Genomic DNA, 13,501 nt, shown 5'->3' on the forward strand with positions numbered 1-13,501 from the left:
TTTTCTTTTGGGGGGAGCTTTTAAAGATGTTAGCGAGCTTTAAGAAGATAATGTATTCTTTTTATAGTGTCGATATTTATGTAGTTAATTTAACTCAGACATGAGCAAAATGTCCTTATAAAACCAGAAAATTGCTAGGTAAACTAACTTGGTGCCATGCAAACCTTACTTGTTTCGAGATTTTTGTGTGAAAATTGTTGCCACACTTTTCTTGAATAAAATTCACTCCAATATATCTTTTTCAGTGAATGTAATAGTAGATTTATTTAGCCTAAAATTATTAATGTCGGCCTGTCACTCCAAAATCTGGTCAGGAGCTGCCGCTGTTCATTCACATTTTGCGTCAGACCTTCAAAGCACAAGGTTCATCTGCAAAACAGTAAAGGTGTTTGCCTTTTGCGTCGGAGAGCTGAATCAAATGGGATATCACTGATAACCACAGGATTAAAAAGCGCGTCAGTATATTAAAGCCAAAGGCGCCCTTCTGCATCTGTGCAGTGACGCTAAAGGGTTCTGGCCATGCTTCAGTATTTGAAGTGTTGCGAGTGAGAACGGGTTGATAAATTTATTTGTTCAAATCATTTTGACAAAACTTAAGGGGTTTCAATTGATGTGTGTTGAAGCAGGGCTGTGTGTAGAATATAAGAAAAATGTGGGTTTGGATTAAAGGTCAATTATGACTGAGTTATATAATAACAGTAAATGACGGTGTGATGATAACAGCTGCTTTAACTGAACACACTTCACATTTGTTAGTCCTATGTTTGTTGTTTGTGTTAAACGTATGGGATTCGTGTTTTATAAAGATCTTTATATGTTCGTGTACTCTTAACTCCACCACAGACTATCAACTTCTTTATGACCTGAGTTTAATATAAACGCTCATTAATACTTAAATACAAATGTTCAAGAAGACACATAACATACAGTGTTATTTTCGATAACAGGCCAAAAACAGTTTGGCTTTTATTTAGATCAATCAAGGACATTTGCTAGATCTGAGAAAGACATATTGTGCGTGTGGGTGTCTCTGTTCTGTTGCTTGCAGAGTGCCTTATCTGTACTTCTCGGAGAGAGCTAGGGACAAGGCAACGAGAAACTTATCCATAGCCACATGTATCTCAGGAGTAAAGTCGGTGGGGAACAGGATGGCCAGAACCACGAGCAAATTGTGGGATAGGATCTACAAGGAAAGGGGAAAAAAACAAGATGTAACAAGCTTGTTGTGGCACAGGATCTACAGGTAGAACAAGATTTAAATATTACAGAGCAAATGGAGATAGGATTAAGATTAACTTGCCTTAAAGTTGGAAGGGTCAACACGCAGCTGGAAAGCATGCAGCTGGCTTAGGTTGAGCAATCCATTGGTCAGGTCATCGATTTTGCTCACAGCCTCTTCCACGCCAGACATAACAGTCTTTCCGTGCTTCTTCACTTGGGCAGAGCCATAGCTCAAGTCATTCCAATGGGAAAAATAGGTCTTGGTCTGCGGGTAAACAGTCAGCATCCTGCGTACACACAGTTGCATAGAGTTAGTCCTCGGTGCTGGAAGAGGAATCGAAATGAATAGCAAAAGAAGAAGAGTTACTCAAGCACTTACCTGAACAGAGCTTGGCTACCGATTTCTTCAGCATTGGGAGCGATCTTGGCCCAAAAAGTTTTGATGGCGGCTTTGTCCTTGGTAGAGAGACTCATGGTTTCGGAGTGGTTTTGCAGACGACCTCTGTAAACTGCCTCAAAAACGAATCACCCTTTTATACAAGGACCAGAAGCTGGCACACCCACCTCAGAAACGTAACAACTTGGATTAAATTCAAATATGACAGATTAGACAGCGCTTCTGCTGCTTGTAATAGATAACTTTCACGCCTGATAGGAAACAATTTGCTAATTCAACTGTAACATTTAACTCAAAACATTCAAAATTATCAGCCCAGAAGACAAATTACACGAAATTAATAAAAACTCAATGTTAATCTAGCCTGCTTTTCTAAAAAAAAAAAAAAAAAAAAAGTATTTGTATTATATTGAAAAAACAATATTTTGTATTTACCCATAGTTTTTATGAGGTGTATACAAGGGGTAGTATTTTTTATTGAAAATATATAAGCGATCTGAATTAAAAACATCAAACATAAATTATTTATTGATATATATGTATAAAGTTCAGGTTTTTAATCAACCTGAACTTTATATGTATAAATGTATAAATTAATTTAAATGTTTCTTTATTCTTTCACATTCTTTGCTTTTTCACTGCAATCCAAACGCTGCAGGCAAACTGGGAAGGCAATGATTTACTTTTATCAGTTTAATGCAGTATTTTTTTTTCTTTTGAAGGCTGCCAAAAAATGTTGCTTTTCATTTTAAATACGTTATCAAAAGAAGGTTTCCATGGGCGTGACCGCTAAAGATGTATCGCGGGCTCCTCCTATTTCACTCACTGCAGCTAGTGTCAGTAGATTACACTACACTGTAGTTACCATGCTAATTCATATTACTAAAAATATATTTAACCAAAATTATCTCATATAATACAACTACGTCAATAGTTTTCTAAACTTCTACATAAATATTTATAGGCCAAGAATTTATTGTTGTACACAGTATATGATATATGATGAATTCAGATATACTGGGACAGTTTTCGAATTTCCAGCTTTCTAAGCTTTCTTGCCATTGATAAAACAAATCCCCCAACACATGATACATTTCTGAAATCTTCAAGATGTTGACTATCTACATGTCAAGGAGAATGTTTCATATTCATATTCTATAGAACCATGGCTTACTTTTTGACAGAATGGACTGAAAAGCCATTTTTAATGGCATGGGCCGAGTTTCCCAAAAGCATCGCAAAACAAAGACCATGGTCTCTTAAGATGATCTTTGCGATACCTTTGGGAAGCTAAGTCCTGTTTGGTAAATTTAGACAGCAAGAATTTGGGACAAATATTTTCATTCGTTTAGGCCTTTGCTTTCATCGTCAGTTACATGTTTAAAATATTATTTATTTGAGCATACTTTTTCATCACCGAAGATGAAGTAACAGTCTATAATTAATTTCTTACAGAAATAACAACAAAAATCTTCAGTATTTCCCAAATAGCCAATTTTTTCTAAAATTCAGTATGAACAGATTAAGTAAAAATCACAGTAATAAAAACCAACCCACCACTAAAAGGTAGCATTTCCTTTTTCATTTCTTGCAGTAGCAGCATAGCACATGATTTAAAATTATAAACAAGCATCGATATAAATTTTTAAAATTATGTCAATTCAATTCAATTAAATTCAATTTTATTTGTATAGCACTTTTAACAATGGACATTGTCACAAAGCAGCTTTACAGAAATAAATGGATTCAAAATATATTGTAAATATGTGAACTTATCCCTAATGAGCAAGCCAGAGGTGACGGTGGCAAGGAAAAACTCCCGGAGATGATATGAGGAAGAAACCTTGAGAGGAACCAGACTCAAAAGGGAACCCATCCTCATCTGGGTGCAACGGATAGTGCAATTGTAAATAAATCCCTTCTATTATTGTGTAATATATGGACAAATAGTGCAAATGTGAAACCAGTAAATTCATCACAGTTTTCGCAAGAAGTCCGGTTGGTTCCACTGTCCACTGATGGAGTCCTGAGTACAAAACTGCTTGGGCAACTGCAGCCCCAAAGCCACCACAGCAATCGCAGTCCCAAGCCATCACAGTACAACTCTCCATATGAGATCCCCAAGGCATCTCCACAGCCCCCAAGTGGCACCATCCCCATCAATCCAAACGGTTCTTCAGGCCATCCATATGGGGCCACCCCCAGTAGCAGCGAGCGATCTCAACCGATGAGAACTCCAACCAGAAGCAGGGCATCACGAAGGGTCAGGCAGGTCTGGACAGCAGCAGGAGTCAGGATCACTGGCATCTCAGTAGTGGCATGTGTAGCTCGACAGAGAGAGGGAGAGATTGTTAGGTAAGCTTTTGTTTTGTAATGGTTAAGGACAATGAACTTTGCGTACAGAGTGCAAGCAGGAACTCTAGCAAGACTAGCTATGACAGCATAACTAAAAGGGAGAACCTGAAGCCAACACAGACATGAGGGTGCCCTGGGACGTAAAGCAGCAAGCCACTCCACCGTCAGCAAACCTGAGTGAATGCGTAGTAGTATTTTATAATAGTAGTATTTTATAATCAATACTAAATTTGATTGGGAGCCAGTGCAGGGTGGATAAGATAGGAGTGATGTTGTTATACCTTCTGGTTCTAGTAAGGACTCTCGCTGTTGTATTCTGGACTAACTGGAGCTTGTTTATGCATCTACTAGAGCATCCAGACAGCAAGGCATTACAGTAATCCAACCCAAAGGTAACAAAAGCATGAACTAATTTTTCTGCATCGTGTAGTGACAATATATTTTTTATTTTAGCAATATTTTTGAGATGAAAGAAAGTTATCCTAGTAATATTATCTACATGAGCTTCAAATGAAAGACTAGAGTCTCATCAAGGTATTTTACTGCTGCACATGATGAAACAGAAAGGCCATCCAGAGTTATTATGTAATCTGAAAGCTTGCTTCTAGCTGCATGTGGTCCTAGTACAAGTCTTGTCAGAATTAAGTAAGAGAAAGTTAGTAAGCATCCACTTTCTAATGTCTTTTACACATTCCTCAACTTTATTAAGCTCGTGTCTGTCATCTGGCTTTGCTGAAACATACAACTGTGTGTCACCAGCGTAACAGTGGAAGCTAATACCATGTTTACGAATAATTTTGTCCAGAGATAGCATATATAAAGAAAAGAGCAGTCGGCTTAAAACAGAGCCTTGCAGGACACCAAACTTTACCTTAGTATGTGTAGAGAAGTCACCATTTATGTCTGCAAACTGATAATGATCAGTCAAATAAGACCTGAGCCAGGAAAGGGCCATTCCCTTAATGCCTACTACTTTTTCTAGTCTATCGAAAAATGATCAATGGTATCAAAAGGGGAGATTTGATATGGGCCTATAGTTAGACAGCGGACAGGGGTCAAGGTCAGGTTTTTTAATCAAGGGCCTGATAACTGCTTGTTTAAAAGATTTAGGTACATAGCCAGGGCTAAGGGAAGAATTGATTATCTTTAGAGGAGATTTGATTGTTTCTGGAATTATCTGTTTGAAGAAACATTTAGGTAAAGGTTCTAGTATACAGGTTGATGATTTTGATGATGAAATTAGTGAACTTAGTTCGGTCTCTCGAAAGGGAGTAAAACATTGTAATTGTTGATCTGATATTATTATATTATTATCTACAGGGTTACTTTTAATAGTCTGAATTTTTACCTGATATTTTCAATTTTATCATTGAAAAAATTCAAGAAGTCTTAAGTGTTATATAATGATTGTGTGTATGTTTCTATTGTGGTCTTATTTTAGTTCATTTAGCTACACTACTAAATAAGATTATTCTGTGATTATTTTTGTTATCTTCAATTAGGGTGGAGAAAAACATTGATCAAGCAGCACTAAGAGCTTTTCTATAGCTCAAAAGGCTCTCCTTCCATGCTATTTGAAATACTACCAATTTAGTTTGGATTTATGACTAGGGTTTTGTGTGATGCCTAGATGATCATTATAAATGACTGCGACACCTCTTCCTCTGCCAGTTAGACGGGGCTGATGTATGTAACTGTATCCGTCATTTAATGCTACATATTCATTTGGTTTAATCCACACTTCTGTTAAACACTGTACATTAAACTCCTGATCAGTAATAGTTTCATTAACAATAAGTGCTTTAGATGTAAGAGATCTAATATTCAACAGTCATAGCTTCAGATCAACGGTTCTGGCTATGCATTCGGTTAGATTTAATTTTATGTTAATTAGGTTACTAAAACAAACTGTCTGAGTATTTCTACATTTTTGTTTAGCTCAGGGAACAGACACAGTCTCAATATGTTGGAACCTAAGTGACGACACAATGCAGCTAGCAGACGGTTGGTTTAGCCTGCTTGTCTGCTCCCTGGCCTGGGCTCTGGATTGTCACCGATTAACTAGGCCTGTTCTGAGACTATGAGCTACGCTGCAAGAAATGAGATCAGCACCTTCCCGAGTGGGATGGACACCGTCCCGCCCTAACAGGCCAGCCTTGCCCTCAAAACTAGTCCAATTATCTATAAAGCCCACATAGCCCATACTACAGTATCGGACACCTTCGCGAAATTACACACCTCTACAATGTTAAACCTGTTAGACACGTGAAGCGGAGAGGAGTGGTGCTCCTGTGGGCGAGCCTTAGCGGTAGCTTTGGCTTTGCGATTATGCCGCCGAGCCTTCACCCATTTGCCACGCTGTGAGGGCTCTAATGCCGGAGTTGGGGGATTGCTAACTCCGCCTAAGACATCCAGACTTTCCCCTACAGAAACTACACTGCTCTCACTCTCAATAACCCTCTCTAGAGTCTGGATGCGCACCTCTATTGCTGGAGTCGTCTCCGTCAGAGAGCTAACTAACATGAATTTATCACAAATAAAGCTATTACTTATGACGGAGGAAGAATGATTAAACATCCTGCACTCCACACACTGAACAAGCTGAATGTTAGACATGTTGTTTAAGGTACCTTAGTCGAAGATTTGCTGATATTATTTTAGACGGCGTGGATCCGGTGTCAATGGCCTCCGCTCGCTGTCTTGACAAAATACAAAAGCGTTCTTCGGAAAAAAAAAAAGAAAATATGATAGAAGAGAAAGTGAAAAATACAACAGCTGAAAACAATAGCGCAAAATTATTCATACAGTACAGCAATCTCACTTTACTTTTATAGGACATTTACCACTGTCATTTTATTATCTGTTTCTCTTTTGACTGTACATTCTTAGTTATCCTCTGCTAGTTATCCTCTATTTGTATTTATTGAAATTATTGTCTAGCCACTTTAAAGAAGGATTGTGTGCCTTAGCGAGTTTACAGAGCATTTCAGTGTGCAATTGTCTCTGGTGTACTGTGCAAATGACAGATAAAATGGCTTTGACTTTAGTTTTTGGCTGGTTTGCACATCCATTACATCACTTTTCATCGCTCCACTTACGGTATTTTGAGACTTTTCAAACTAACTTGAAAAATTCTGTCCCGTCCCAAATCACCACATCATGTTTAGTAATTTAAGTCACCTGAAAATGTTTACATTATAAACATATGCACATAGTTTGAACTAACTTTAAACGTATTTTGTTGCAGTAGTACATCTTATATATATATATATATATATATGTATCATAAATATATGGACTATATTAGTCATGACAATTATATAACCTTATGGGAAAAAAAATAGCCAAAGCATGTTTTTCGGCAACATAAGCCGAAACTGATCATTTGGTCTGAAAAATATTATTTATTTTTTAATATTATCTAAAAGTTAACAGTTTATTTTTTTATGTCAAATAAAAAGAATGTTGGATTTATTTTTAGATTTTTTACTCTGGCTGTATTTGAAAAACTAGTTGCAGATATTTGTTAGCGTCCACTGATACCGGTGTAATTACACTGCAGGAATCAACAAGAGTGATTTGCTCAGTAACTAAGAATGATATCACTTTATTCTCTTATTAGTTAATTGACCTATGTTTTCGGTCGTTATGTAATGCCCTCAAGTTAAACTAACGTCATTTAAAACAATGGAATACAGAATATGCCACAGATGCTACAGAATATGCCATTAATAATAATATTACTAGTTTCAGTAAAACAATCTGCATGCACATATAGGAAGCTTTACCAAGTAGCATGACAACATACTCATTTGAAAGATAAAATGACCCATTCATATCTAATCATTCAGACTGCTAGACTGAACACACCCCGTTAAAAGTTTTTTTGCCGGGTCATGGGAGGTGCGGTCAAATGCATATATAAGCGGTCTGAAAAGACCTAAATTACAGGGCTCTTACTTCATCAGAACATCCCGAAACCCCGAAAGCCAGCAACATGGTTGAGTGGACCGATTTCGAGCGCGCTACCATCCAGGACATCTTTTCCAAGATCGATTATGCTTCAGTCGGTCACCAGGCACTGTCAAGGTATGTTCAAAAATCCTCAACTTTGACTTCTTTTTCGTTGTTGTTGTAAATCTGAAACCCACGTGCTTTCGAATTCAGGTGTCTGGTCGTGTACCCATGGACCCAGAGGTATTTCGGTAACTTTGGAAACTTGTACAACGCCGCTGCCATCTTGGGAAATCCCAATGTTGCTGCCCACGGTTTGACTGTAATGCGTGGTCTGGAGAAAGCTGTGAAGAACATGGACAACATTAAGAGCACTTATACCGAGTTGAGTGTGCTGCACTCCGAAAAACTGCGCGTGGATCCCGATAACTTCAGGGTGCGTCTTATTTTATTTATTTATAAGCCATTATTTCTGTTAGTTAATTCACTGCCAGTTTGACCCTTAGCCTGCATTAATCATTGGTATTATGACTTAACCTGTGTTCATTCTTTATCCTCTGTTTCCTCCTATAGCTGTTGGCTGACTGCATTACCATTGTAACTGCCTCTACCCTGGGTGCTAGCTTCACAGCTGAAGTGCAGGCAGCTCTGCAGAAGTTCCTGGCTGTCGTAGTCTCCGCACTCGGAAAACAGTACCAGTAAATGCTGAATGTGCTTTAACGAAGGACAAACAAACGTTTTCAGTTTTAAAAACGACCCTGCACTTGTGAAAGCAAATACATGTCTAAATAAAATAACCAATACTAATTTGAGAGTTGTGTGGTCGATTTGTTGTACGTTTAGGAATTTTACTGCCCAAAATAACTAAGGCAAGCTACATTTATTTCCCTACAAATAAAACCTGTTTCCAGTTGAATTATTTCATGGTAATTTACTTTAACTCGTAACAAACACGGAACCAGAGAATATCCATTTAAATGATGAGAAACGTCTAAATTAGATCTTTATACTGTATCAACCTGGGTTGGTGTTATGGTGGATTAATAAATAAGGACATTTCTTTATTTGTCATACCAACATAGTTTATATGAACAGTTATCAGAAGAAGCTTGTGGAATAAGACCAAGACCAAAAATATCTCCTGTATAATAATAGATAACTATACAATATTATTAGTCAATTATTTTTTCCTCTTTAGGACAAAGTTAACATTGTTGTATGTATAAAATGCTGAGCAGGCCCAGCTGACCTCGATTAGTCCGTTAACAACTACGTAGAGAGGGATATTTATCGGGCTGCAGTGCTTACACTCCTCAGTGTGACAGTTCTGTGGTTAAGGAATAGGGTGAATTGAGACATTCAGGGAGTTTTTGAAATTGTCTAAGCATTCTTTCATTATTTAAAAAAACAACAACAAATGAAACATTTCTGAAATCCAGAAGGTGTTGACTATTTATACGTGAAGGAAAACAAATGTTTGCATCATATTAAAAAAAAAACTCTTAAAACCTTTACTCTTTTGTCAAAACTCCATGAAAACCTTTTTCAGTGACATGACTGGTAATTTAGAATAGCACTTCGGGAATCTGGGACACATTTTCATTTATTTAGCCCTTAATGTCATCATCAATCACAAATTTAAATCGTTAATTTTTTGTATCATAAACGGTAAATCAAATTTCAACATCATGTGAAAAACTTTTCTCCAGTTAACATATTCCAATATTGTACGAACATAGCAGACTAAGTAAAACTGACTTGCTACTTATTAAGTTGTTGGCATCTTTATTTCATTTTGACAGTTCTGTGGTGCAAGTGGTTACAGGAATAGGAGTGAAGTCAGATATAAAGGGGAGTTTTTGAAATTGTCTAAGCTTTCGTGTTATTAATAAAACAAAAATCTAACAAATTAAACATTTCTGAAATTTACAAGGTGTTAACTATTTACAGTCATTGGAAAAAGAAAGTACACCCCCACTTCAATTCTGTGTTTTTATTTATCAGAGCCTAAATAACAATTATGTGGTCATCACCAACTTCTATAAACAAATAACCTCAGATGACAAAAAAAAGAAAAGAAAAGAAAAGAAAAGAAAAAAGTTTCAATATGTAATCATTTTTTCCCAAAACGTAAATCAACATTCAGAAACAAGGTGAGGAAAAAAAATAAGTACACCCTATAATTATTACCTTTAGCAACAATAACTTGAAGTAAGTGTTTTCTGTTGTTCTTTATCAGTCTCTCACATCATTTTGGAGAAATTTTGGCCCACTCTTCTTTACAGCATTGCTTTAATTCATTGATGTTTGAGGGTATTCATTTATGCATAGCTCTCTTAATATCCCACCACAGCATCTCATTGGGGTTGAGGTCTGGACTTTGACTTGGCCATTCCAACACCTTGATTTTTTTCCCTTCTTTAGCCTTTCAGATGTCAATTTGCTGTTGTGTTTGGCTCATTGTACTGTTACATGACCCATTTCTGCCCAGGTTATGCTGCTGGACAGGTGGCCTCACATCACTTGAAAAAAGTCTTCTTCAAATTCATCATTAACATTCCAATATTGTACTAACGCAATAGACTAAGTAAAATTGACTAGCTGTATGGTGAGATGTTTGCATCTACTATATATTTCCCAGTCTACCTTATTCACCTGCTTTTTAAGATGTATTGTAAAAACACAATTTAATGCACATAAAATCCATCAGTGCATCATTAAACCATATTTGTGAGGTGTTTCATGCGGCCATTCATGCATCCATTATATCTCTTCATGTTTCCTCACGCCACTTATTTTGTATTTTAGGACTGTCCCAATTAACCTGCATTGTTTTTCCTATCCCAAGGCTTATGAATACTTAGATTCCTCCTAATAAGATGCCTGTGTCACTGACAGCATTGTATTTTGTGGTTAAGATGCAATAACTTCACGTGAAACATTTATCTGTGCAATAATTATCCTCTTCGTAATTTTTTAATGACAGTGCAATATTTGTACGTAGTAGCCACTTCATAGCAATTGCTATACCACAAGGGTTGCCTATGCTTATGCTATTGCTCATATATTGTAAACACAATGAAAAAATACATGTCCGATTCTTTGTATTATCCAGTGTGCTTGGCCAATAAAACATTACTCTGATTCTGATATTTTTTGCTATAAAAATAATAAAAATAAAAATTATAAAATATTGCCTGTGATTACTCGATTACTTAATTGGAAGAATACTCAAGAATTCTGAAACCTGTTATTGTTGTTTTTGCTGTCAAAAATGAATTATAACATTACTTAGGTCAACATCTTGATATGTAGCAATTTTTACTCAGTCTACTGTGTTCATACAATATTAGAATATGTTACGGATGAATTTGGAGAAAATTTTTTCAAATCGTGTTTCTGAAAATTGATTTACTGGTGCCTTGAAGTAGGCCTATGCTACAAATAAATATTGTTTAAAATGTGTAATTGAGCATGAAAGTAAAGGCCTAAACCAATTAAAATGTCTGTCCCAAATTACTACATATGCCATTAATTCACTAATTCAATTAGTCAGGCTTGACAAAAGGGTAAGCCGTGCTTGTGTAGAATATGATGTAATCTTTTTGGAAACAGTTCCAATATACAACATTTGGCCAAACGTATGTAGACACCTGACCATAATACCCATATGTTAGGTTCAACTTTATTGTCATTGTCAGAATAAGAGTACAGAGACAACAGTATGTGGGCCTTTCCCCAAAACTTTGCTGCTGCAAAGTTGGAAACACACAATTGTCTAGAATATCTTTTTATGCTGTTGTATTAAGATTTCCTTTCACTGGAACTAAGAGGGCCAAACCTGTTCCAGCGATGACAATGCTCCTGTGCACAGTGAAGTCTGTAAAGATATGGTTTACCAAGGCTGGTTTAGAAGAACTCGAGTGTCCTGCACAGAGCCCTGACCTCAACCCCACTGAACACCTTTGGGAGGAACTGAAACAACAACTTCACACCAGCCCTTTAGTGTCCAACCCTTTGTGGTGATGTGGCTGAATGAACACAAATCCCCACAGCCATGCTCCAAAATCTAGTGGAAAGCCTTCTCAGGAAGAGTGGAGCTTGTTATAGCGAATAGTGAATTCACCCCACATTAGCGTAATGCAATGTTAATTTCCGTATTGTGTTATTTTGCACTAAGAACTTTATTGATTAACACGACTAGTTCAAATTTGATAAACCTGTAGTCAATTAAGGTAATAGCGGATTTAATTACTTACTTTCAAACAAACAAATAGTTAACATATATGCACATAGCAGAAAAAAAACGGCAGCAAAAAACGGCAGCAAAAGTTGATATGCTTTGTTCTTTACTTTGTCTTGATTAGTCTGTACAAAACACTCAAAATGTTTATAGTACAAATAATGACACCGACATTTTATTTAGTGCTTTTTATTTGCAATACGCACTGAAGGCTAATACACTGTCTCAGCTGAAAACAGACAGAGGAGCATCGTCCTTAACGGTATTTCTCGGAGAGAGCCAGGCTGACCTGTGCGAGGAACTTGTCCATCGAAACGTGGACCTCGGGGGTGAAGTCGACGGGAAACATCAAGGCAAAGACCACCAGCATATTATGCGAGATGATCTAAAACATATTCGATATGTAAAATTTTAAAATATGGTATTACGAAGGCGAACAGTCAAATCCTAAAATCTTTTCGAAACAGTTTTACAACAAAAATACCTTGAAATTGGTGGGGTCCACGCGCAGCATGAAGGCATGCAGCTCGCTGAGGCTAAGCAGACCCGTCCTGAGGTCATCGATCAGTTCGACAGCATTGAGGACTCCCTGCATCACCGTCAGTCCATGCTTCCTCACCTGGGCAGAGCCTGGGCTCAAGTCCTTCCAGTGGGAAAAATAAGTCTTCGTCTGAGGATAGACAGCCAAAGTCCTACAAAATACCACATGATAATGTGTTATACAGTTTGTAGCATAGCCAAAGTAGCACACAGTCAAACTGGTAAAAGAAAATTATATTTTTGCTATTAAGCGTGGATTTGTTATATGAAAAAGAATGCGTAAATAAAAAATAGACAAATGTATTACCTGGAGAGGACCTCGTTACCGATTTCCTCAGCCTTGCAGCTGGTTTTGCTAAAGAAAGCCTTCACTGCGGCTTTGTCCTTTGCGCTAAGGCTCATTTTCTTAGCTGTCGGAAGATTGCCAAAAAGCTTTGACACTTTTCTTGGATGTGTGACAGCTTTTTATATGCACTGAGGATGCAGGAAAACGGAGTGACTGAGCACTTCAAACCCCTCCCTCAGCTTTATCACTCCCTCACCCTGCTACACCCTTCAGTCGTTTAAGACCCTGCTAGACCTTTTACAGTGGCATTTTTTTATTTGTTGCTGTTCTTTTTTCCTTTTCCTGAAGGAAACAAACAACACCATCCAGAGAAATGAGAGAAATAAATTGTCTAATAAAATTATATAATTAAGAACAGGCATAAAATTATGGAGACTTAAATGGGAAAATGATAGAACATCATGTTATACGAGATGATAGAAGAGTCTATCAGTGGTAGGCCCAT

General features: G+C 37.1%; 3 protein-coding genes across 3 annotated transcripts; 1 reads left to right on the forward strand and 2 right to left on the reverse strand.

Moving 5' to 3' along the window:
* Positions 1-931: 931 nt before the first annotated feature.
* Positions 932-1,746, reverse strand: LOC128317300 (hemoglobin embryonic subunit alpha-like). The gene is made up of 3 exons (XM_053228705.1): positions 1,601-1,746; positions 1,301-1,508; positions 932-1,183 (listed from the first exon to the last, which is right to left on the reverse strand). The coding sequence occupies exons 1-3, from the start codon at positions 1,693-1,695 to the stop codon at positions 1,055-1,057; spliced, it is 432 nt and encodes a 143-aa protein (XP_053084680.1). The 5' UTR covers positions 1,696-1,746; the 3' UTR covers positions 932-1,054.
* A 6,158-nt stretch (positions 1,747-7,904) lies between these two features.
* Positions 7,905-8,734, forward strand: LOC113536045 (hemoglobin subunit beta). The gene is made up of 3 exons (XM_026929728.3): positions 7,905-8,062; positions 8,141-8,363; positions 8,501-8,734. The coding sequence occupies exons 1-3, from the start codon at positions 7,971-7,973 to the stop codon at positions 8,627-8,629; spliced, it is 444 nt and encodes a 147-aa protein (XP_026785529.1). The 5' UTR covers positions 7,905-7,970; the 3' UTR covers positions 8,630-8,734.
* A 3,609-nt stretch (positions 8,735-12,343) lies between these two features.
* On the reverse strand, positions 12,344-13,176 carry LOC113536077 (hemoglobin subunit alpha-2). The gene is made up of 3 exons (XM_026929802.3): positions 13,018-13,176; positions 12,655-12,862; positions 12,344-12,555 (listed from the first exon to the last, which is right to left on the reverse strand). The coding sequence occupies exons 1-3, from the start codon at positions 13,110-13,112 to the stop codon at positions 12,427-12,429; spliced, it is 432 nt and encodes a 143-aa protein (XP_026785603.1). The 5' UTR covers positions 13,113-13,176; the 3' UTR covers positions 12,344-12,426.
* Between the last annotated feature and the right edge of the window lie 325 nt (positions 13,177-13,501).

This window comes from Pangasianodon hypophthalmus, chromosome 23 (genome assembly GCF_027358585.1).
Source record: "Pangasianodon hypophthalmus isolate fPanHyp1 chromosome 23, fPanHyp1.pri, whole genome shotgun sequence".
In the NCBI taxonomy this organism is placed as follows: domain Eukaryota; kingdom Metazoa; phylum Chordata; class Actinopteri; order Siluriformes; family Pangasiidae; genus Pangasianodon; species Pangasianodon hypophthalmus.